The sequence below is a fragment of the Bos indicus genome, chromosome 26 (genome assembly GCF_029378745.1).
Source record: "Bos indicus isolate NIAB-ARS_2022 breed Sahiwal x Tharparkar chromosome 26, NIAB-ARS_B.indTharparkar_mat_pri_1.0, whole genome shotgun sequence".
In the NCBI taxonomy this organism is placed as follows: Eukaryota; Metazoa; Chordata; class Mammalia; order Artiodactyla; family Bovidae; genus Bos; species Bos indicus.
Window position 1 is genome coordinate 18,176,021 of NC_091785.1, and position 25,821 is coordinate 18,201,841.

Consider the following 25,821-nt stretch of genomic DNA (forward strand, 5'->3'; position numbering starts at 1 on the left):
CACCTCCCACATAGAGGGGGGCGTCGCTGTTCAGGGTGTAGTGTTTGCCGAAGTTGTCCATGGTCATGGGGCTGCCGCCATCGATGGAGAGATTAACCATCTGGTCAAAGGTGACCAGCTCAACTGTGTGGAACTGCCCATCGTTGATCGTCTCAGTGCTGGAAGAAGACGAGGTGTCCCCACCCAACGGAATGGCCTTCAGTTTGACCCGTCCCTCCCCAGTCACTTCCCTAGAAAGGCCACTGGTCCAGCACCTGCTTCCCAAGAAACCAAATCTCTGAGAGAAAGGACTGTGGAAACTCAGTGGCCTCTGACCTGGTCCCTCATGTTCCCCTTCGGGGGACTCTCTTGGGAAAGCTGAGGAGTTTGGGGCAGGGGTTTCCAATTAATCAGCCTTCCCTCCCCACTATGGAGCCCCCGGTGAGGTGGTGGTGAGATGGGGAAGCTTGGGACCACAGCTCAGGCCCCAGATCCTCAGACCCAGTGTGGGACTGGTCCCAGTGGTTTGAATGCCATTTCCACTTGAGCAGCCCAGATCTCTGGGGATCCTGATAAGCACCTGCTCTTGGCCCAGAAGACCTCTCTGTGGCAGCAACACCCCCGCCTCCCCAGCCCTTGAGGGCAGCTGGTGGGCAGGAGGAAGCACTACCTGTAGATGGCGGAGCTGGGGTAGCTGCCCGGGTCATAACTGACACGCACGTGGCCCTGGTAGAGCTCCACCGCAATGTGGTCGTTGTCCCCATTGTACAGCAGGATTCCATTGTCTTCTGCCGTGGAGACCTATGGCAATGGCACTTTCTCTCCCACCCCACCCCACACAGCAGCAGCACAGGCTGGCGGGTGGGGCAGAAGGAGGACCCACCATTAAAAGAGACATGCGGGCGCAACTGTCCTCCCCTGCCTGAGTGACATAGCCTTCAGCGGGTGCTGACCCAGGCTGGGGTCCTCTCTCCCACTCCCCGTTCCCCCAACCCCACTAGAACCCCATCCACTGCCAGTCGGCCATGGCCAGGCAGGGGAGGACAGATGGGCCAGCTGAGGCCTGGAAACTCTGCGCTGGGGGTATATAAGAGCTTGGGACCACCTGCCCAGAGAGAACAGTTAGGGTATCCTGTTCTGTGTGCCTCAGGAAGCTGCCTTGGGACCCGGATGGAACCTATAGAAAGGACAAATTCAGAAAGACTCAAATAGCTAGAACAACCATGGAAGCAAGCACTCATCACTGGAGCCACGCAAGCAAAAGCTGGAGTTGTGCCTTGGGAGAGAGATTCTGCTGTGATGATGCTGTAGGAGCCACGATGGTTTTTTCCTGCTCTGTCCCTCTTCTTGGAAAGATGCTGTCCCCCTGGTCTGTAGAGCTGACACATGGGCCAGTCTGGTCCAATCATAGTACCCTGTCCCCGCTGGACTCAGTGATTGGTCCAGGGATGGGCAAGTAGTCCGAGACAGGCCAATCAGCAATCTTCCCTGAGGTTGCTGACTGTGGTCCAACTCGAGTTGGCAGAGGAGAGCCAGCAGCGGGAGAGCAGGCTAAACCAAGCCTCTCCAAGGATGTGCCCGAGGCAATGGCTGGGCCGGGTTTCCATGAGCTTTATTTTGTTGAGCAGTTAAGTTAGCTGTGGTCTTGCTAGTGGACGATGTGAGTGGACAGGATTTTGCAGAGGAGATCATGGGATGGAGAGCAGAGTGAGCATGTTTGAGAGGCTAAAAGGTTATGAGAAAAAGGAAAGCGAAGAGGACAAATGAAAGAGAGAAGAAAGACATGGAGGTTGGGATGTGTGTGTATGTTTAGTCGCTCAGTCGTGTCCAACTCTGCGACACCATGGACTGTAGCATGGCAGTAGGGACAGGGAATGGAATCTGGGGGAAAGAGATGACTAAAGAGGGCTTTAATTTTTTTATCATGTGATATGCAATACTCTCCCTGCCCCAAGAAATGTTTAGCAAACAACGCTGTGGAAGTGGGACTTGCTTTTCTTTCCCTCAACATAATGATGTTCTGAGTGGAATTTAAGACATGGAATGGCAAAATAAGGGAACACAGGGCTAGCTGTGGCCAGATTCCAGCCACATGGAGAAAGCCTGTCTGCAGCCTTGGAGGCTGAAGCTGAGGAGTCATTGAAACAAGAGATGGTGGGAGGGGATCCGCCTGAGTTTGATTTTCTGGATCCAGTCACCCATGAGACTACCTCCACCCCTGCCCTTCTCTAAGACTGGTTTTGTGACCCAATAACCTTTCCAACTGTGCTTAAACTAGTTCAAGCTGAGATCTTGGTACCCACATCCATAGAATTTTGGCTAACAGTCCTCCCCACTGTCTTGATGATGCTCTGACCTGAGACCAGGGTCCCCTGTTGTTCTCTAACCACCCTCTATGACCGGGTGCCCTGGGCACGCACCTGCAGCGTGATGTTGGCCCGTGGCCAGTTCTGCAGGTCTGTGAACTGCAGGTAGGTGTCCCGATCCACGAAGTTAACACTGAGCAGCTTCTCACATTCAGGGCCGCCAAAGCCTGGGAGGCACTGGCACACGGGCCCGTTGCCCTGGTCCACACAGTTGGCCCCATTCTGGCACTCAGTCCCTTCACAGGGGCTCCTGGGGCCAGGTGGTCTGGGAGGGGTCTCACAGAGCTGACCACTGAGAGGGAAAGGACTCAGGTCAGAGAGGGCAGGAGCAAGGAGGCATCTTCCTTTCCCACAGTGTTGGAGAGAAACTCACTAAACATCTTGGGACACTTGCTTTAAAGCAATGGAAGATGCTCCTAATTGAACATTCCCTGTGAGAACTAAGAGCCAAAAGGATGCTGAGAAATGAGGTGAGAAACAAGTGTGGCCCCTGGACCAGCAGCATCAACATCACCTGAGCACTTGTCAGGGATGGAAAGCCTATTGCATCTGGTTTTCAACAAGATCCCAGGTGACTTGTGTGCATATTGGCTTTAAGAAGCACTCAGTGCTCACATTAGCAAACTCTGGTAGCAGGTTTTACTATACCCACTTTGCAGAAAAGAAAACTGAGACTTAAGACACAAACAAAAGAGAGAAGACTGTAGCATCAAATATGCACAATAGCAAAAAAATAAAAGTAGAAACAACTCAAATGTCTATCAACAATGAATGGATAAACAAATGTGGTATATCCATACAGTGGAATAGTATTCAGCCATAAAAAGGAATGACATTCTGATACATGATTCCATATGGAGAACCTCGAAAACATGATGCTAAGTGAAAGTCAATCACAAAGGACCACAGATTGTTGATTCCATTTATATGAAATATTCGGAATAAACAAATCTATGCACACAGACATTAGTAGGTTGGTGGTTGCCTAAAGGTGAGATGGAAGAGGGTTCTGGTAACAGATAAGTGTGGAGTTTCTTTGGGGTAATGAAAATCTCCTAAAATTGATTGTGGCAATGGATGCCTAACTCGGAGATTACACAAAAAAGCCACTGAATTCTACACTTTAACTGGGTGAATTATATGGTATATAAGTTATATCTCAATAAAACTGTTTTTTAAAAGAAGATATAAGCAGAACATGGGAGGTGGGTGACCAGAAGAAAGGCAGGTGCCCTTCCCTCCCAACCTCTCAGAGAGGCCAAGATGCAAAAGTAAGTGACCTTTAATGGCCTTTAATGTCTTCAGGGATTCACTGGGCAGGTAAGTGATGGAGCGCTGCCCAGTCATCTGTGCCCACCTCCTGCTCCCTCTGTCAGTCAGGGCAGGCACCCTCTGCCTGTGCTCTGAGCCACTCAGTAACTCTCCCTAGGCCACACAGATGGTGACTGGCACAGTGACAGTTAACTCTCCCAGGCTCTGCCGTTACTCTTGCCTGGGGGCTCCTGCCAGCGCCCGAGCTGACGGCTAGGAGACGTCAGTCACTCTTGGCGCCTCCAGAGGCCGCTCACCTGTAGCCCTGAGTACAGAGGCAGGAGTAGCCGTTGGCTTCGTCCACGCACTGGGCCCCGTTCTGGCAGCGGTGGTCCCTGCAGTCATCCTGCTTCTCGGTGCAGTTGCCACCTGCGTAGCCTGGCGCACACTCGCACCTGGGTGGGCACAGGTGACGGGCATCAGCCCACACGCAGCCCGGACCTCAGCCGGGAGTCTGGGGCCCCGGGGCTGTACACATGACAGAGAGCCTCATGGTCCTGGGGGCCTGTGGAGTCCCCCAGCAGGCCACACAGAGCCCTAGATGTCAAGATGCCACCATCCATCATGGGACCCTTTACTAGTACAGGATAAGAGCCTGAGGGGGCTGCAGGCAGGATGGGGGTGCTCTGGGCTGGGAGAGTGGACACCCCATGGCTGGAGGAGATAGACACGTGTGGAGCACCCACCCTCAGCACCAACAGCACATCCAAGGTCAACCTTCAGCCCCTCCTCAACCTGCCCAGCAGCCTGTCTCCTGCCCCCCAGTGCACGGCTCTGAGTCACATACGGCTCATCCATCCCCCTCCCCCAGCCTCCCAGCTGCACAGGCCCAGCCTCCTGAGCCTCAGTCGGGCTAGTGCTCTCCTCCCCGTGACCTTCTGGCTCCAGGCCAGTTCCCAGCTTCCCAGCTCACACTGTGGCTCACTCCTCTCCTGAGTCAGTTCACATGTGCCAACTATTTGCCTATCAAATAGAGAGTGTGCCCTCCACCCTCTTCAAACACGACCTTGCCTGATGCTCCCCATCCTGCTTCCCCCATAACAAGTCGCTCCGTGGTCATACCTGTCTCCATGGGCAGCAATCTGCACCCTGCTACACTTCTCTGCCTTCACGCCTGTTGACTCTGGAATACCCTCCCCTCTCTCCCTGCCTCGATCCAGCCAGGCCAATAGCTCATCTCCTCCAGGAACCACCAGTAAGCAACCCTTGCCAGAAACCCTTCCAAACTACAGACTCCACAGCTCAACTGCACAACCTGGCAAGTAAGTGCGCCTGTGTGATTTTTAAAAATCTCATTTCCAGTGTTTTTCAAGCAGTAAGAAATACCTTTTACCCAGTAAACACACACACACTCCTCTGAAACCAGTTTTATGCCACAATACACTCCTTACTATATAAAAGGGTATGATGCTGTCTGATATTTTCTATTTTTTTTTAGGTTAATCTTGGTCCACCCAACTGATTATAGTCTATTACTGAGTGGGTCTTGAGCCGCAGTCTGAAAAGTGTGACGGTAGCTATGTACCCAACCAATTCAATGAATGAATGCATACTGAATACTTGGTAGGTTCCAGGTACAACGCCAGGCATAGCTGAGTGCCTGGCAGTTCCCACCTTCCTCCAAGACAGGAGGTTGAGTAAATATGCACTGTATACCCACTGAGTGCTCCGTCTCTGTGTTGTGAAGGACTGTCTCAGCAGTATCTGACTGACAGTGTGCAGTCCTGCTTCAGTCCACCCTCTGAGGTCCAGTCTCTCTGAGGAGCAGGCATGCCACTTGCTCTGCCATTGCTTCTTGGTCTGCTCTGCCAAGCCCACCTGCTGGCTCCACCAGGAGTGCAGCATCTGTCCACTATCTGGATAGAGGCTCCTGTGCAGCCCCTTGACCTAATATCTGGGCCTCAGTGTCCCCCAGCTCTCACTTCCTGCCCATGAGGCTCTGGCAGCTCCTACTTGGCTAAGTCCCTGCGGGACTCCACCCCCTGCCCTGGCCCGAGTGGCTGGGGTTTGGTCCCTCAGCCACAGACCTGAAGAAGCCCTACCACCATGCTGCCCTGACAGGTGGAACAGGGTCCCAGAATTGAGACCTGTTGCAAAACTGCAGATGGGAGCAACATCTGAAAAACCCATGATCCTCACATTGCAGTCTGCCGGTGACAAGTACTTCTACATAGGCCAATAACGATGATGGTGACAACAGGCAAGGACCCCTATCCAACCCTCCTGAGGCCAGACAGATTTTGAAATTTGGGACTTTTTGGGTTTGGGAATGGTAATAACAATGTTTCATTAGTGTCAGTCGCTCAGTCGTGTCTGACTCTTTAAGACCCCATGGACTATGTAGCCCACCAGGCTCCTCTGTCCGTGGAATTCTCCAGGCAAGAACACTAGAGTGGGTTGCCATTCCCTTCTCCAGGGGATCTTCCTGACCCAGGAATTGAACTCCGGTCTCCTGCATTGCAGACGGGTTTTTTTTTCTTTTTACCATCTGAGCCACCAGGGAAGCCCCAGTACAGTGTCTATAACTGTGTATTATGAAACATGCCAGTTGAATCTGGGGTGGCCCCTTAATTGAACATGCTCACATTCTACTGCAAATGCTACACATATTCCCTCTACATGGGATGAATGGTGACTGTAAGCAGCCTCCTATCAGTGCAGGTTTTAAAGCAAATACATTGATTGGATCAAATTTTGCTATCAAACGGACATTTGGTTTTCAGAGTTTTGTGCATTTTGCAATTGGCAATGAGAAATTGTGGACCTTGACTAGTTCCTTATTGAGTACTTTTCAAATGTCAGACATGGAGGTAAGTGCTTTCCATGCACTTGCTTATGTCATCCTTCCAACCACCCTAGGAGGAAGCTACTGGTGCACCCAGTTTGCAGATGAGAAAACTGAGACTCCAAGTGATCAAGCCACCCATTCCAGGCCGTGATGTAAACTCAGGTCTGTCGGATCATAAATACCAGCACCCTGCCCCTGGCTCTGACTGTACAGCCGAAACCAACCCACCTGACAGGTAAGGAAACAGGCTGGGGAGGGCAGAGGGGAGGTGACGTGGTGGCCCATGCCCTTCCCTGGCCCCAGAAATGGGCAACACTGACCTGGGCCCATCGGGGGTGCCCACACACTGGGCCTCATGCTGACACGGGTTCAAATCTGGAGCGCAGAAGTCCACCAGCAGCTCACAGGCCCTTCCTGGGGAAAAGATGGGGGGAGCAGGAGAGAAGCTGCCCCCCGAGTTCCACCAGGCGGCCAGCCCAGAAGAAAGCTCCTGCAGGCACTGAGGCAGGGCCCCAGCCTTCTGCCCATAGGACCAGGCCTCAGGGCACTGGGCCTCCACTCCCCTTGACCCCTGAGCCCTGCCACGCTTACCCAAGTACTGCAGTGGGCACTGGCAGGTGTAGCTGCCCACGCCGTCCACACAGGTGCCCCCATTGGCACAGGAGTGCTCCACACAGTCGTCCGTGTCTACCCCGCAGGTCGGCCCTTCAAAGCCGGTGGGGCAGGAGCACCTGTGGGGAGCAGGGAGAGGTGGGTGGGCCCACAGCCAGGGTGACAGCCTTCCTGAGGCACTGGTGTAAGCCTGTGGCCAGTAGTCAAGAGTATCAACCCAGAGTTTCGGTCCCTACTCTGGATCAGGCCCTTGTTAGGTGCTGAGGGTCAGAGGTGACCAAGACCAGCCCTGTGCTCATGAGATCACTCAGTCTAGTGGGGGTGATGACAGGGAGACTGGCGACCAAAGGAGAGACTGAGGACCAGGATGGTGCAAAACTGATGCTGGAGAAGGTGGACAAAGGGGCAGAGGTCACCTAGCTCCTCCCTGGGGGGAGTGGTCAGGGCAGGCTTCCTGGAGGAGGTGGTGAGTTAGCTAAGGACTCTGACAGGGGAGAACAGGAAGGAGAGGGAAGGCAGTGGGGGTAAAAGCCTTGGGGAGAGAGAGCCTTACAGTCCACCCCCAGTTTCCTCTATATAGTTCAGGACTTGAGGAGCACATATTTCAGGGATGGGGTAAGAAGAGGGCTGGGGGGTAAGCAGGAGTCCTGGATATCAGTCATCTTCAAACTGGGGTACACTCCCCCCCTGGGGCAACTGTGATTTTCCAAAGGATTTGCGGGTCACAGAGGGCTGAGCAATTAATTTCCACAGCTTCAAGTTCTGCACGAACTCCTCCCTTAACTGACCTGCCCCAGAGCTCCTGAAAGGTGCACAGGTACCTATCCCGGCCTGAGTCAAGGTGGGTCATGCCTGGGGCCTAAGATCCTCTGGTGCCAAATAAAGGGACAGTTAGGGATACTGATGTTTCCAAAATGAAGGAACAAATGCTTTTGCAAGTCAAGAGGTTTCCAGTTCTGTGCATTAAAAAGTAATTGAAGGAAGACCTCATGGAACTATGAGCAGATAGAGCATTAAAAATAATTTTTGATGACTGATCACTCTGGGTTTTTGATGTATTAACCCGGAAGGGTTTCAAGTAACTGAGAGACATGGCTATAATAAAACTCCTAATCCCACTGGTTTATTTATGTGAACGAACATTCTCAGCATTTATAGCCATATATATATATAGAGAGAGAGAGCGGGGGGTGCTATATATGTATTTTAAAAAGGAGTAGATTGGCTGCTAAGCCCTCTGATATTCCATAATATTCATGTCTGGACATAGGAACCAATTAGGAGGAGAAAAGGAAGCCCATCCATACACAAAGCTCCATCTATCTCATTAAGAGATATAGTCTAATAAAATGTTACTTTTATGTGTAATAATTATCAATCAAATTTTGGAAAACAGTTATGTTGTTCTAATCAACTGTATATTATTGGTCATTGTAATGATAATGCAAAAGAAACTTTCATCAGAGGTTTATGGGGACAAGAAAGAAGTGAAAAAATTTTCCATTTAAACTTATATACCCATGTTGGGGCAGGAAGGTATGACAGGGTGCTGAAGAAAAGCCTCTCTAACATGAAAACATATTACAGTAGAAGAAAAAGTCAGGGAGGGTGGCGGTGAGGGGAATAAAATAGAAATACTAGTTTGAGAAGAAACACAAATGACATGAGACGTTGCAGCTTGCTCAAGAGGAGCTCCTTCATGTGATTTTAAAGTGATTTTTCACTGAAGAATGAGAAAAGAGTGATTTAAAGGATGATAGCTTTATTTTTAAGTGTTAATAATATGTGCAGTATCCTGGAAATGACCTTCTTTGCAATGAAAAATTAAATTTACCATGAAAAATTTTAGCTGTCACTTAAGAATGCGTGAAGCAGTTTGTAATTTTAAAAAAATCTGTTTGGGGGAGCAGGTATGTGAACAAAAAGGTGTGAAGCCTGTTTCAGCGTGTGTCCTGGAATTTCATTCCCCCTGCAAGATTGCACGGGACACCAGAGAGGTCTGAAGCGGGTTAAGGGGATCTCAGCTAAGTCCCCTCCAGGAGGGCTGGGGATGGATAACAGAGGACACCCTTGTAAGTCTCAGGGTTGGGAGGTAACTCAGGGAGGCACCCCCTTTCTACCAAAAGAACCCTTCCCACAGCTCCCCACAGTCTGTAGGAATGCCAAGTGTGAGGGGCTACCCTCACAGCTGCACCCCTCCTCCATAGACATGCCCCCAGTAGCCTAGCCAATGAGGTGGGGGCTTTGATGGAGCTTCTGCCAAGCCCAGAGGAGGTCAGAGCCTATTGTAAGGATGCTGTTTCCAAGGCGACACCTGCCACGAGGCCATTTAGCGTTTTCTTTTTTACATCTGGTAATTTGGGTTTGCAGAGACAGGCTGACCATTCCTGCCAGTGGACTTGACATCATTTTCTGAGGAGTCAGTTTGCTCAGCTGGCAAATTACTTTCAGCAACTAAATTCTGTGTGCTTCTTAGAAAAACTCTGGGTACAGGAGAACTCTGGGAAGATGGGGGGCTCGAGAGACTCTGGAGGAGCAGGGTGAGTGGGGGGCTCGCGTGGCGATGTCAGCACTGGGAGGACTTGCAGGATGAGCTGTGGAGGATCTGGGTGAGGTCCAGCCCTTCACTGAGCAGTGGGGAACCTGTGCCCATGGTGCGCGCAGAGTGACCCACGAGCTGGTGGGGGAGACCCCGGAGGGCGGGACCAGGACTTGCTCCCACCTGTGGGCAGGCTTCCCCAGCCCTTCCGGGGGGCTCAGGTGGAGGTATGGTCCTGAGGAGCTGGCTCAGGGCCCTCCCTTCAGACACCGTTGGCCCAACAAGCAGGTGTTTGGCTTCAGCTGGAGGTTAATAGAAACGATAGGAGTTTAAAACGTCCCCAACTGCCTCTTGGCACTGCCAGCGCATATGCCCTAGGCAACAGTTCCCAGTGCCATTGGAGGACTTGCCTGGCACCTGGCAAGAGCAGGGAGAAGCCTGGAGCAGGAGCTCTAAGCCCAACCCCGACCCAGCCTGCTGGGTGACCTGGTCATCCCCCAGAGTCTCTGTGCTTCCACTGTCTGTGAGCGTCGGGGGCTTGGCCTGTGGGGGTGAGGGGATGGTGTGTGGAGAGGCCTCTGGCTGTGATCTGGAGTGAATGACTGCTCCCCCTGAGCCTGTCCCCCCATCTCCCAGACTGCAAGGGCCCTGGGCCATCCCATTCAGAGGAAGAAGGCTCCGAGGTCGGACCCATCAACACCCTGCCCACCAGGGTCTAGCCCCGGACAAGTAACTCACGTGAAGCCAGCATCCTCGCCCTCCTGTGAGCGGCAGGTCCCACCATTTCCACAGGGGCTGCTAGAACAGCTGTCCAGGGACACCTCACAGTCTCGGCCCTGGGGAGGAAGACAGTGATTGAGGGGGGGCACCCCAGGGAGACCCAGGGGCCAATGAGTCAGCAGAGCCAGCCAGCCCCCTCAGCAACTCAGCCTTCCTGTCCCGGGAGTTACTTGTGTACTCATGCACGTGTCAGGTCATGATGACACACTCACTTGGGCTCCTGCTCTGAACCAGGAGCCGCCCTGGCCCCCGTGGGCTGACCAACAGGACAGCCCCAAGCCTGCCATACCGCGCCCTCGAGCAGACCCCCAGCCTCCGACTTCAGCCCGCACGCACCTTGTAGCCGCTGGGGCAGGCACACCTGTACCCCACAAGGGGGTCATTGCGGCAGGTACCCTGGTTCTGGCATGGGCTGGACAAGCAGGGGTCACACTTGGCCTGGACAGTCAGGGTGGGGGGACCTAAGGCAAAGGGGAGCGTTAGTGCAGTGGGGAGGCAGGGGAACAGGGCTGGGCAGAACCCCCCGCCCCGACCCCGGCATCCTGGCATGCAGGGACGCATGGTGGAAGCCCTCTCCCCAAGGTTCTTGCCCCTCCCTGTATTTCCTCTGGATCACGCTCACCCTCCCTCACATCCACCTCTCCAGACTCCGGACCCTCCTCTGTAAAAACAGAGTTTAAAACCCCCCTCATGGGGCTGGAAGGACTAAATGAGATAATCCCAAAAAAGTGTTTCGCAGGCGGGTGTTGGATAGTAAGGAGCTCCCACGTGGCGGGCAGAGCAGGGGCATCGGTGTGAGAATGTCATGGTCACGATCATAGAAATCAGCTGAGGTTTTCTCCATCCCCTCATACCCTTCCACAGCAACCACCTCAGCCCAGTCACTTGCTGGCCTGGACAGCAAAGGTGGCCACTCCAGCAGAGAAGAGATCTGGCTCTGAGAGGAGGCCACGCTTAGGAGGAAAAATGTCCATCGCCTAGAACTTGTTTCTCTCCAAGGCTGAACAGGGAAAGACCCTTTCCTGTCTCCTCTCTGGCTGCAGGCATGACCTTCTCCAGCCCCTTCAGGACTCACTGGTGGTGAAGGGCTTGAAGGTGGGTGAGGAGCCAGCAGCCAGAGCTGGGCCCCTATGAAGAGCATGAGGACCTCACAAGAATAAATAGTAAGACCAGCCAGTTAAGTTAGGTTTCCACTTCAGAGGGGCTTCCCTCATAGCTCCATTGGTAAAGAATCTGCCTGCAGTGCAGGAGACCCTGGTTTGATCCCTGGGTCGGGAAGATCCCCTGGAGAAGGGATAGGCTACCTACACCAGTACTGTTGGGCTTCCCTTGTGGCTCAGCTGGTAAAGAATCCACCTGCAATGCAGGAGACCTGGGTTCGATCCCTGGGTTGGGAAGATCCCCTGGAGAAGGGAAAAGCTACCCACTCCAGTATCCTGGCCTGGAGAATTCCATGGACTGTATACTCAAAGGGGTCGCAAAGAGTTGGACACGACTGAGCAACTTTCATTCACTCACTCACTCTATTTCAGACTCTTTCTAGAAGTAGAGAAACATTAGTTCCACTGAAAATGCATGAGTTTGACTAGAAGGAGAAACACTTTCTGGTAATAACTGCAGGGGAATCCTCATGGGTTACAGGTGGGGCTCTGTTTCTTGATCCAGGTGCTAGATACCTCAGACAGTCAGTTTAGTCGCTCAATCATGTCTGATTCTTTGTGACCCCATGGACTGCAGCACACCAGGCTTCCTTGTCAATCACCAATTCCCAGAGCCTACTCAAACTCATGTCCATCATGTCGGTGATGCCATCCAACCATCTTATCCTCTGTCGTCCCCTTCTCCTCCTGCCTTCAATCTTTCCCAGAATCAGGGTCTTTTCCAATGAGTTGGTTCTTTGCATCAGGTGGCCAAAGTATTGGAGTTTCAGCTTTGGCATCAATCCTTCCAATGAATATTCAGGACTGATTTCCTTTAGGATGGACTGGTTGGATCTCCTTGCAGTCCAAGGGACTCTGAAGAGTCTTCTCCAACACCATAGTTCAAAAGCATCAATTGTTTGGCGCTCAGCTTTCTTTATAGTCCAACTCTCACATCCATATGTGACTACTGGAAAAACCATAGCTTTGACTATACGGATCTTTGTTGGTAAAGTAATGTCTCTGCTTTTTAATATACTGTCTAGATTGGTCATAGCTTTTCTTCCAAGGAGCAAGCATCTTTTAATTTCATGGCAGCAGTCACCATCTGCAGCGGTTCTGGAGCCCAAAAAATAAAGTCTGTCACTGTTTCCATTGTTTCCCCATCTATTTGCCATGAAGTGATGGGACTGGATGCCATGATCTTAGTTTTCTGAATGTTGAGTTTTAAGCCAACTTTTTCACTCTCCTCTTTCACTTTCATCAAGAGGCTCTTTAGTTCTTCTTTGCTTTCTGCCATAAGGGTGGTATCATCTGTGTATCTGAGGTTGTTGGTATTTCTCTCAGCAATCTTGATTCCAGCCTGTGCTTCATCCAGCCCAGCATTTCGCATGATGTACTCTGCATATAAGTTAAATAAGCAGGGTGACAATATACAGCCTTGACATACTCCTTTTCCGATTTGGAATCAGTCTGTTGTTCCATGTCCAGTTCTAACTCTTACTTCTTGACCTGGATGGGTTCAATTTGTGAAAATTCACTGAGCCTTTCATTAACTATCTGTGTAATTTTCTGTTATGCATGTTGTATTCCAATAAAAAATTTTTTAAAGGAGATTTCTTTTTATATATTATTTATTTACTTTTGGCTCTGTTTTGTCTTCATTGCTACACGGGTTTTTCTCTTATTGCGGCAAGTGAGGGCTACTCTTCCTTGCTGTGTTCAGGCTTCTCGCTGCAGTGGCTTCTCTTGCTGTGGCGCAGGGCTCTCGGGCATGCAGGCTTCAGGAGTTGCGGCACGTGGGCTCCGTACTTGTGGCTCTAGAGCACAGGCTCAGTAGTTGTGGTGCACGGGCTTAGTTGCTTCGTGGCACGTGGGATCTTCCCAGATCAAGGATCAAACCTGTGTCTCCTACATTCGCAGCTGGATTGTTTACTGCTGAGCCACCAGGGAAGCCCCCAGTTAAATTTAAACACACACACACACAAACCTCTCATCAGTACCAGTCCCAGACCATTAAATAAATACTGAGCAAATATTTCAACATAAATTGGCCTGCTCCCCACAGCTGCCAGCCAAGCCGCAGACCGGACCCTTCTGAAGTGTTGCTGCTGTGATAGCATCCTGCATGCAGGGTGGCCTGGGGCTTCCTCATTAACCTCTGGCTGTCAGTTTCATTTCTACTGGTGGTCTGTGAGCTTGTGGAGGGCAGGGGCCGTGCCCCACGGCCTCCAGTGCCCTTCTGCAGCTGTACCCCTGCATACAAGCCAAGCCTGGGGCAGCCACTCAGCCACTGCCTTCTGCTCGGCAGGGTTCCCTTGGCCTTCAGTCAATCAGTCAATCAATCCCCGAGCCCGTGTTTACAAATGCCCAGGGTGAGGTGCCTCCAATCACACCAGGCCCTGGATTTCTAGAGATGTCAGGAGGGTAGCAGCTGGGTTCAGTGCCCAGGGGTTTAAGCTAATTGCTGAGCACAATTCCTACCAAAGGGAGGCCTGAGTGCCTGTACTGCTGGGAGGCTTGGAGCTTCCAGAAACACTGCTGCTATTTTTATTTTCCTTACATAACCCAAGGGAGGGATTAGAGCCCTTACGGCCTGAGATTTTCCGCCTGGCTTTTTTTATTTTTTTGCTTGTTGTATGTCAGGACAAGAGGGCAGTCATGCTAATAAGCAGCAGGGGCCACATTCCTGCCATCTGTCCCCCACCCAGCCAGTCACCACAGGGACACAGAAGTGACGGGAAGGTCCTGCCAGGTTGATGGGGAAGCAGGAAGTGGGGGGATGCAACCCCGTACCCGCCATCCCTTCTTGCACTCCTGGGCTCACCTTGGCATTCAAACTTCTTGGCAGGCGTGGTGAGGAGCAGTTTGCCTTCCATGTCCGGGGGCCCGGCACAGCGGGCAATGCCCGGTTCCTTGTAGCCTGTCTTCACCCAGCTGGACAACCAGCGCAGGTGGCAGTCACAGTACAGGGGGTTGGCACCGATGGCCCTGGGTTAGAGAGGAGAGAGCAGCAGACATTACAGCTTCATGGAGTCCTTCACCCATTGGGTACCAGGTATCAGACATTATTCCCGGAGCTGGCAAAACCCTAAAAATCCCCATTCAGTGAGCACTAACCATGTAGCCAGGACAGATTTAAGTACTTTGCACCTGTTATCTCGCTTAGTCCTTATCACACCTTACTAACCCCGTTTTACATGTTGAAACTGAAACTCAGAAGGTGAAGACACTTGCCCAAGATGCACAGAGAAAGGGGGGAAGTAGGATCTGAACTCAGGCTGTTGAGGCCGGAGCCTCTGTTGGCACCACCTCCAGGGTGTACCAGGGAGAGAGGAACCAGCATTCGCTGCTGTGATGAACCAGCTTCTCCCACGTTAGCGCATCTAGTACTCTCATCAGCCCCACAGTATAAGCTTTCTCTTCTCCATCTCAAAGATGTGGGAACTGAGCCTCACGTGGAATAAGTCATTTTCCTGCAGTCACACAATCAGTGAAGCGCAGCCCCCTGATCCAGACCTAGAGCTGTCTGACTTGAGAGCCTATGTTATTTTTAAAAATATTAATTAAATAATTATTTGACTGTGTGAGGTCTTAGTTGCAGCACTTGGAATCTAGATCCCTGACAAGGGATGGAACCCCGGCCCCTGGCATGGGGAGCAGAGTGTTAGTCACTGGACCACCAGGGAAGCCCCCTCTTTTTTTTATAAGCCTATCCTCTTTAATTTTTCTCTTCATTTTCAATTAAACAAGAAGTGCATAAGCATATTCTCATTGTAAATCATTTTCAGACATGGCGCACAACAGTCTCACTTTAAACGGCATTGTGAATGTCCTCAATACCACTAAATTGTATTCATTAAAATGGTTAATTTTATATTCCTTGAATTTCACCTTGATTTTTTTAAAAGGCACATTCCTGTGTGACTGATGGGAATGCAAGATGGTAGAATTCCAACAGAGGGGTATTGCCTGATACCTAGCTAGCTAGCAATACAGTTGCCTTTTGACCCAGTAACTGTTTCTGGCACATCTCACAGATCTGTGCCTGCATAAGTGTGTACAGGCATCTGTGCAACAGTATTGATCTCAGCATTGTTTGTAATAGAAAGACGGGAAGCCTCCCGTGTTCATCAGTGGGGGAGTGGTTACATAAACTACAATACATCCTCATTACAAAAAAGTCCACTGTCCCTGCCAACCACAGGACCCATGGTCACAAGGTCATCATACTCCATGGGTAGCCTTCCAATCCTTTCCCATATTTACACATACGGTCGGTTCTTCATGAGAGAGAGATTATATCCATCCAGCACACACAGTCACTGAGCAGCCTGCTTCTTGTCACTAAACAGCATGCCTTGGAGACCTCTTCAGGTCAGCTATATGGATCCACCTCATTTTATCAAACTGCTTCAGAGCATCCCAAAGAACGGACACTTCATAGCTTTCACTGCCAGACACTCCAGTTGTTTCCAGCAGCAGTGAACACTTTGTCCATGCCTCTCTGCAAGGAGAGGCCGTTTCTCTAGAACAGATGCCTAGAAGGGGGTTCATGTCGCAGAGGAAGGGCACGTAAAATGGTCACAGTGAAGTGAAAGTGAAAGTCGGTCAGTCGTGTCCCACTCCTCGGGACCCCATGGACTACACAGTCCATGGAATTCTCCAGGCCAGAATACTGGAGTGGGTGGCCTTTCCCTTCTCCAGGGCATCTTCCCAACCCAGGAATCAAATCCAGGTCTCCTGCATTGCAGGCAGATTTTTTACCAGCTGAGCCATAAGGGAAGCCCAAAATGTTTACAGCCAGCCTCCAAAAAAGGTTGTAACGACTTACACTTGCCGGCAGGGTGAGGGGTGTGCCCGCTCCCTCGTATCCCCACACTGACACTGACACGGGGCACTGCCAACTTCTTAGGCTTTGGCCAGGCTGGTGGGCAAGCTCATAACCCTCTGACTAAACCACAGTGAGAGATTCAGAGATGAACAAGACATGGATTTGGGGGAACAAAGGTTGCCAGTGGTCTTTGAGCCAGCAAACAGAAAAACCAGAGCCTCGTATCTGAAGCTCATTTATATCGACATTATTGTGAAAACATAAGGCTATATACTGTTCAGGAGAATGAGCACATCTATTAAGCACCAAATGGATGCATTGTCGTTTTCCACCCGTGTCTGGGCAACACAGAGGAAGCGGCTCCCCCGGCAATGCGTGGGGTCTGATAAAAGCAGCAGTGACTCTGAGCAGGAATTCCCCCAAATAGCACAGCTGATGACGGCCCTTCCTATAAAGCAGGCTCAACAGTCTTGGACTCTGGCCCCTAGCGCAGCTGCTCACTGCCCGGGTGACCTTGAGCGGCTCACTTAACATCTCTGGGGCTCACTTTATGATTCGATAAAGAGCCTGCAATCTGGAAGGGGGAGAAAGACAAGCACATCGAGCCTGAAATGGGTGCCGAGGGAATAATGCAGCTTGGAAAAAGAAAGCCAGTTCAGCTTTGACGTGTATTTCACTTTTTCTGTTCTGATTTGCTGACAGCATCCATCCTGGCTAATAGGACAAGGCAACACCTTCCTCTTTTCCCTGAACACTGCCAGGGCTTCTCAGAGGTAGAGGAAGTTCAGACACTTCGATTTTCTGAAGCTCCATTGCGTTAAGAAAATAATAATAAAGACTTAGAAAAATAACAGGACTACAAAACAGTGGTATATTTAAAACATCTATATTCACCAGACTGATATTTTTAATATAGTATGAGGTAATGTAATTATGCTATTCAAAAGATAAATATAGAATTTATTGAAAGTATTTTTGTACCACACTGCAGGACTGTGTTCTGCTAATGAGCCATGAGGAAGTAGAGAGTTTATTCTGAAGGGCTTCTTCTCTCAGTCTTGTAACTCATTTAGAGAAAAAGTCCAAAAGACTAAATCTAAAGCTGTTGTGAATGTGGAGGCCGTTGACACATCTTAGGATGTCACAATTCCCAATTCCTGCATAAATCCTCCCCATAAATGGCAACAAAGTCATGCCCTTTTCAATTCTTCATATATATTATATAATATATATGTATATTATTCTCTATTTTTATATATATTATTCTCTATATTTATATATATATTATTCTCTATTTTATATATATATATACACAATATAGAGATAATAAAAGCTACCAAAGTCACATACAAAGCTATTGAAAATTAGGCAATCTGGCTTGACCAACACGTTTTACTTGTTGCTATACAGAGCAGATGGTGAGCGACTCCTGATTTCAACATTTCAAGCTTTTATTTCTCCAAACACTATTTTTTTTTCTGACTACTTTATTAGTTCGAGTAGTTCACTTTCACCTGGAGTCCATTTTTCCCAATAAAATGACTGTGAACTCCCAGGGCGTGGACAGCCACAGGCCCTGCTGAGACCAGTGGGGGGAACAGCCAGGCCACTCATCAATCCAAAAGGACTGTGGAGTCAAGTCCATCCCCCGACAAAAGCATAAACCACCCTGTGCTGTTGATCTTTGGTTTAACTTGGAAATAGTTGAAATAGTAGCTATTTCATCTGTTTGTGCCAAGGCCCGCTGGGCTTCTTCTATTAACATAACCAAGACAGAAATAGGCCTCCTATGACAGAGGTGCCAACCATAGAGTTTAGCACAGACTAAACCTTCAAAATCTCTTCACCTGAGCTAGTCCTCCTCCCAGGAAATTTCTTCATGTGCATCCCTGCCTCCTTCTACTGGGATGAAGCTCCATGAGAGCAGGTGTCACCAACCCCACATGGCACCTGAACCAGCAGAACCCCCCCGTTTGCCGGATGAACCCCTGCCTACAAGCGGGAGAAAAGCACAAACCTCAGTATGAAAGCAAAAGAAACTAAAAAATAAAGGAATCATCTACCACTCCATAAATGTAACTAATTTAATTTTCATCTATTCCTTTCTAGCTCTTGTGTGTATATATATATATATATACACACACACACACATCACTGAAATCAGAGTATACCATCTTCTTTATTCTGTGTTTTCATTAAATAATAAAGTACAGTATCATAAATACTATAACTAACTACTTGTTATTTTGTCATATGGGCATCCCATGATTTACCTAATCATTTCATATTCACTTTCCACAATGAATTTTTAATGAACTCAGAAGTCTAGTGTTCCCGCAAGTATCAGATTAGGGGCAACAAAATGCCAGATTATAGACATGAAGGATGACATTGGGGAGCCTTGCCACAGGATTTGGCACATAGCGAATATTGGCTGATGGACGGATGGATGGATAGACAAATGGAGGAAAGACGAGTTAACTGTAAATATCCAAGTGGACAGCAGCAGAGATGTGCGGGCAGTGACGAGCGCTCGTAACCATGACAGCCTGATTATGGTATGTAGTTAGAACGCTCGTGGACATGAGAAATAACCTGTGTACAGGCAAGGAAAGAACCCGAAGAGCTGAATGAACTGTCTGAGGTCCTGCTGCAAGCTGATGGCAAGACAAACACCTAACACCACATCCTGGTTCCTACTCTAAGTTCAAGGGGGTTAACTAGGTGGACCTCACCCCCACACACCCTCAGCCCACCCACCCGCCTTGTGTGTTGCCAGTGAAGAGGAGAGGCCCAGGTCAGAGTCACACTAAGAACAGAGGGCACCTCTGGGAGCCAGGAACACTGGATGCTAACTCTTGGGCAAACCCTGACTTGGGACAGACCCATGGGCACCTCCTTCCCTTCACACGGCCTGTGGTCTTTGTGAAGCCCAGAAAGAATGCAGTGAGTCTGTGCTATCCGTTTCCCATTCCTTGACCCCTTGTACTTGCTCACTTGCAGCTTCTCATGCAGAAGAAATAACAGCTACATGTGTGCACATGCACACATATTCCACTAGCATTAGATGGGCACACACCTGAACACAAACATACGTACACTTCTCAGGCTGCTGCCGAGTCCCATTTGAAACCCTGGGTATAGAGGGAAGATTGTACTGACAAGGTTGCTTCATAATAATGGAAAATTTCTTCCACATAGATGCTATTTTAGGGAGAAATAGGGCAACCAACAAACATATCTAATTGGTAGTGCTAACACCCTGTTCTGCAATTACCACTTCCACTGAGCTCTACCAATTCCACTGAGCTCTACTTACTGTTTTGTGTTTTTTTTCTAACAAGTTAGATCTGGATCTGGCTTCTAGCCTGATATCACTGTTTTCTCAACGTCTGAATTTATAGATAGGCATGGGCTCAAAATCTGGCTTTGCAGCTTCAGGTCTTTGTTCACACAAAACATATGTTGTCTTCCTCTTGAATCCCCCTTCCACCTCCCTCCTCACCCCATCCCTCCAGTTGTCACAAAGCACTGGCATTGGGTGTCTTGCATCATATATCAAACTCCCACTGGCTATCTATTTTACATATGGTCATGTGTATGTATTACAAAGCAGAGACATTACTTTGCCAATAAAGAAAGGTCCATCTAGTCAAGGCTATGGTTTTTCCAGAGGTCATGTATGGATGTGAGAGTTGAACTCTAAAGAAAGCCGAGCACTGAAGAATTGATGCTTTTGAACTGTGGTGTTGGAGAAGAGTTTTGAGAGTCCCTTGGACTGCAAGGAGATCCAACCAGTCCATCCTAAAGGAAATCAGTCCCAGGTGTTCATTGGAAGGACTGATGCTGAAGCTGAAACTCCAATACTTTGGCCACCTCATGCGAAGAGCTGACTCATCTGAAAAGACCCTGATGCTGGGAAAGATTGAAGGTGGGAGGAGGAGGGGATGACAAAGGATGAGATGGTTGGATGGCATCACCGATTCAATGGACAGGAGTTTGGGTAAACTCCTGGAGTCAATGATGGATAGGGAGGCCTGGTGTGCTACAATCCATGGGGTTGCAAAGAATCGGACACGACTGAGCGAATGAACTGAACTGAACTGATGTTTCAATGCTATTCTCTCAAAGATTGTTTGAATCAGTAAATTTCAGTTGAAAATGGAATTGAGAATTTGATATATCATTGCAAAATACACATTTTGTTCTTTCTCTACCCACAAATATGTTACAATGTCTGAATGTTCTTTTTCAACAGGAGAGAGGGGACGTATGTACACCTACAGCCGATTCATATTGATGAATGCAAAACCCATCACAGTATTGTAAAGTAATTACCCTCCAATTAAAATAAATAACCTTTAAAGAGGGAAAAAAATGTTGTTTATTTCCCTTTGGAAAAGCAAAGCCTCTAGATTTTGAGCTGAGGGCAAGATCAGAACATCCTTGGGCATGATTCAGTTTTCACAGTGAAGGAGGAGAGGTAAAGCCCAAGCAAAAGAGATGGGTTTCCCAGGTGATGCTAGCAGTAAAGAACCAGCCTGCCAAAGCAGGAGACAAGAGATACAGTTTGATCCCTGGGTCGGAAGATCCCTTGGAGGACAGCATGGCAACCCGCTCCACTATTCTTGCCTGGAAAATCCCATGGACAGAGGAGCTCGGCAGGTTACAGTCCATAGAGTCACACAGAGTCGGACTTGATTGAAGTGACTTAGGACGCACACACGCAAGCAGACAACACACATGAAGGCGGAAGAGGTGGGCCAGATGCTTGAAAAGGCCTTTCCTGGCCAGGGGGAGAGCTGGAGCAGACGGTCAGCACAGCCCAGGGGTAAGCAAGGGAGAGGACAGCAGCAGGGGCCCAGAGCAGCAGCAGGCCTGGCCCATCAAAGACACACACGTGAACTCTCTAGAGAGAAGCATTACCTATGTAGGCCCTCAGAATTCCTAACATCAGCAAACAATGAGCTCACAACCAAAAATTGCTAAACTTAGATACAATCAAGGCCCTGTGAGTGGCAGTCATCAAGAACAATGAACAACACGACCCCTGCCTGGTCTTCGTCCAGAGCCACTGTCTCCAGCCAGGCTCCCTCCTGATTCTTCCCATCCCATCCAGCTTCCATATGTCACCATGGCTTTCCAGGAGTTTTCACAACTTAATTCTTCCTTGATTCGCTTCTATCTACAGAACAAAACTCAAACTCCTCAGCATAGAGACCTTTTACAACAGAATGGCAGTGTCCGTTTCTACACTCCTGTCTTCCTACCCCAAATTTCTTACCTAACACAACTCCCTATATCCACATATTACACACACAGTAAGCGTGTGTGTGTGTGTTCATTCAGTCATGTCTGATTCTTGGTGATTCTATGGACTGTAGCTCACCAGGCTCCTCTGTCCATGGGATTCTCCAGGCAACAATACTGGAGTGGGTTGCCATGCCCTCCTCCAGGGGATCTTTCCAACCCAATAACTGAACCTGCATCTCCTACACTGCAGGTGGATTCTTCACCCCCACTGAGCCACCTGGGAAGCACACTGGACAGTATAGCCTCCCTGAATATTTCATTCACTTTCTTGCCTCCATGCCTTTGCACAAGCTATTCCCTCTTCCTAGAATGTCCTTCCCTATCTTCTCCAAATTTGCCTCCAAAAGGCAAATTCCTAGTGTCTTTTCAAAGGCAGTAAAGGTAGCACCTCCTCTCTGAAGGTCATCTGACTTGCCCAGAGTTAGTCACTGCTTTCTTTGAATTTGTTTTGTAATATCCCAGATGGTCACAGAAGGCAGCAACCTTTGTTAGTAAATTCTTCAGCATTTGACTCACTGTGGTTCCTCGGGACATATTTATTGAGGCAATAAAGAATAAATAAAGAGCTTTGGAATCAGACACACCTACGTTCAAATCCTGTCTCTGTCATTCCCTAGCTTTATGACCTAGGGAATCTGTTTGACTGAACCTGGGACTATAAAATGGATATAATAAACCCTGCCACAGAGGACAGAACCTCTTACCCATTCCACTCCCATGGCAGACATCACTAATTAATCACTGCACTCTGCCCACCAAGTCCTAGAATCTTCAGTGTGGATTCAAGGCAGCCCCTGTCTTATTTATGAAGCTGGCTCATGGAACAAGAGCTACTTCCCATGTGGAAGTAAAGTCCTTGTCCCAACCAAACTAACAATGAGTGGCACTTATTACTATTTTATTTCCTCAAGTCTAAGATTGTTAGATGCCTGCTATGGGAAAAGTAGAGAAATGTTACCATATTCAGTTCAGTTCAGTTTGGTCACTCAGTCGTGTCCGACTCTTTGAGACCCCATGAATCACAGCACGCCAGGCCTCCCTGTCCATCACCAACTCCCGGAGTTCACTCAAACTCATGTCCATCAAGTCGGTGATGCCATCCAGCTATCTCATCCTCTGTCGTCCTCTTCTCCTCCTGCCCCCAATCCCTCCCAGCATCAGGGTCTTTTCCAGTGAGTCAACTCTTCACATGAGGTGGCCAAAGTATTGGAGTTTCAGCTTCAGCATCAGTCCTTCCAATGAACACCCAGGAGTAACAGGCAAATTTGGCTTTGGAGGACAGAATGAAGCAGGGCAAAGACTAATAGAGTTTTGCCAAGAGAACACACTGGTCATAGCAAACACCCTCTTCCAACAACACAAGAGAAGACTCTACACATGGACATCACCAGATGGTCAACACCGAAATCAGATTGATTATATTCTTTGCAGCCAAAGATGGAGAAGCTCTACACAGTCAGCAAAAACAAGACCGGGAGCTGACTGTGGCTCAGATCATGAACTTCTTATTGCCAAATTCAGACTTAAATTGAAGAAAGTAGGGAAAAACCACTAGACCATTCAGGTATGACCTAAATCAATCCCTTATGATTATACAGTGGAAGTGAGAAATAGATTCAAGGGACTAGATCTGATAGACAGAGTGCCTGATGAACTATGGGCGGAGGTTCATGACATTGTACAGGAGACAGGGATCAAGACCATCCCCATGGAAAAAGAAATGCAAAAAAGCAAAATGGCTGTCTGGGGAGGGCTTACAAATAGCTGTGAAAAAAGAAAAGCAAAGGAGAAAAGGAAGGATATAAGCATCTGAATGCAGAGTTCCAAAGAATAGCAAGGAGAGATAAGAAAGCCTTCCTCAGCAATCAATGCAAAGAAATAGAGGAAAACAACAGAATGGGAAAGACCAGAGATCTCTTCAAGAAAAGTAGAGATACCAAGGGAACATTTCATGCAAAGATGGGCTCGATAAAGGACAGAAATGGTATGGACCTAACAGAAGCAGAAGATATTAAGAAGAAGTGGCAAGAATACACAGAACTGTACAAAAAAGATCTTCATGACCCAGATAATCACGATGGTGTGATCACTCACCTAGAGCCAGACATCCTGGAATGTGAAGTCAAGTGGGCCTTAGAAAGCATCACTACGAACAAAGCTAGTGGAGGTGATGGAATTCTAGTTGAGCTATTTCAGATCCTGAAAGATGATGCTGTGAAAGTGCTGTACTCAATATGCCAGCAAATTTGGAAAACTCAGCAGTGGCCACAGGACTGGAAAAGGTCAGTTTTCATTCCGGTCCCAAAGAAAGGCAGTCTCAAAGAATGCTCAAACTACTGCACAATTGCACTCATCTCACACGCTAGTAAAGTAATGCCCCAAATTCTCCCAGCCAGGCTTCAGCAGTATGTGAACCGTGAACTTCCAGATGTTCAAGCTGGTTTTAGAAAAGGCAGAGGAACCAGAGATCAAATTGCCAACATCCGCTGGATCATGCAAAAAGCAAGAGAGTTCCAGAAAAACATCTATTTCTGCTTTATTGACTATGCCAAAGCCTTTGACTGTATGGATCCCAATAAATTGTGGAAAATTCTGAAAGAGCTGGGAGTACCAGACCACCTGACCTGCCTCTTGAGAAACCTATATGCAGGTCAGGAAGCAACGGTTAGAACTGGACATGGAACAACAGACTGGTTCCAAATAGGAAAAGGAGTACGTCAAGGCTGTATATTGTCACCCTGCTTATTTGACTTATATGCAGAGTACATCATGAGAAACACTGGGCTGGAAGAAGCACAAGCTGGAATCAAGATTGCCGGCAGAAAAATCAATAGCCTCAGATATGCAGATGACACCACCCTTACGGCAGAAAGTGAAGAGGAACTAAACAGCCTCTTGATGAAAGTGAAAGAGGAGAGTGAAAAAGTTGGCTTAAAGCTCGACATTCAGAAAACTAAGATCATGGCATCTGGTGCCATCACTTCATGGGAAATAGATGGGGAAACAGTGGAAACAGTGGAAACAGTGTCAGACTTTATTTCTGGGGGCTCCAAAATCACCGCAGATGGTGATTGCAGCCATGAAATTAAAAGACGCTTACTCCTTGGCAGGAAAGTTATGACCAACCTAGACAGTATATTCAAAAGCAGAGATATTACTTTCCCAACAAAGGTCTGTCTAGTCAAGGCTATGGTTTTTCCAGTGGTCATGTATGGATGTGAGAGTTGGACTGTGAAGAAAGCTGAGTGCCGAAGAATTGATGCTTTTGAACTGTGGTGTTGGAGAAGACTCTTGAGAGTCCCCTGGACTGCAAGGAGATCCAACCAGTCCATCCTAAAGGAGATCAGTCCTGGGTGTTCACTAAGTACCCACAGATCATCTGTAAGATACACTCTGATCTCAGAGACTGAAATGTGGAAATGATGAGTCTTAGAGCTGAGAAAATCCAGGGAGGTTGTTGAGTGAATGAACTTTAAGCAGAGATGCTGGGGACCCCAAAAAGCTCTCTGATCTGGATTTGCCTGCCTACTTGGGCCCTGGCTGCGTGGCTGTGAGGCAGAGAGCATGAGCATGTGGTGATGCCCAGGGTCCCAGCTGCATCCGTCTGGCTGAACATGATCTCGACCTATAGATGAGAGGATAGGAAAGGACGCATTTGCTCTGTGCCTGGCCCCACCTTCAGAATTAGGATGACCCTAATTAATCGTAATTCATGGCCCACTGCTTTTATACGCCCTCATTTTTAAATTACAGTAAAATACCTATCACATAAAATTTGCCATTTTGACCATTTTAAGTGTACATCTCAGTGGCATCAATTACACTCACAATATTGTGTAACCATCACCACTATCTGGAGAAGGAAATGGCAACCCACTCCAGTATTTCATGGACAGGGGGATTTCATGAACAGGGACGATTTCATGGACAGGGGGGATTTCATGGACAGGGGGGATTTCATGGACAGGGAAGATTTCATGGACAGGGGGGATTTCATGGACAGGGAAGATTTCATGGACAGGGGGGATTTCATGGACAGGGGGGATTTCATGGACAGGGGGGATTTCATGGACAGGGAAGATTTCATGGACAGGGGGGATTTCATGGACAGGGAAGATTTCATGGACAGGGGGGATTTCATGGACAGGGAAGATTTCATG

General features: G+C 48.8%; 1 protein-coding gene across 1 annotated transcript in view; it reads right to left on the minus strand.

Moving 5' to 3' along the window:
* Positions 1 to 25,821, minus strand: part of SLIT1 (slit guidance ligand 1) — a 175,168-nt gene that overhangs the window by 6,200 nt on the left and 143,147 nt on the right. The window contains exons 26-34 of the mRNA XM_070781276.1: positions 14,342 to 14,505; positions 10,712 to 10,836; positions 10,334 to 10,431; positions 7,036 to 7,175; positions 6,765 to 6,858; positions 3,914 to 4,051; positions 2,400 to 2,637; positions 650 to 780; positions 4 to 158 (exon numbers count right to left, since the gene is read on the minus strand). Of these exons, the coding sequence (XP_070637377.1) occupies positions 4 to 158; positions 650 to 780; positions 2,400 to 2,637; positions 3,914 to 4,051; positions 6,765 to 6,858; positions 7,036 to 7,175; positions 10,334 to 10,431; positions 10,712 to 10,836; positions 14,342 to 14,505 (1,283 nt within the window). The remainder of the gene's footprint in view (positions 1 to 3; positions 159 to 649; positions 781 to 2,399; positions 2,638 to 3,913; positions 4,052 to 6,764; positions 6,859 to 7,035; positions 7,176 to 10,333; positions 10,432 to 10,711; positions 10,837 to 14,341; positions 14,506 to 25,821) is intronic.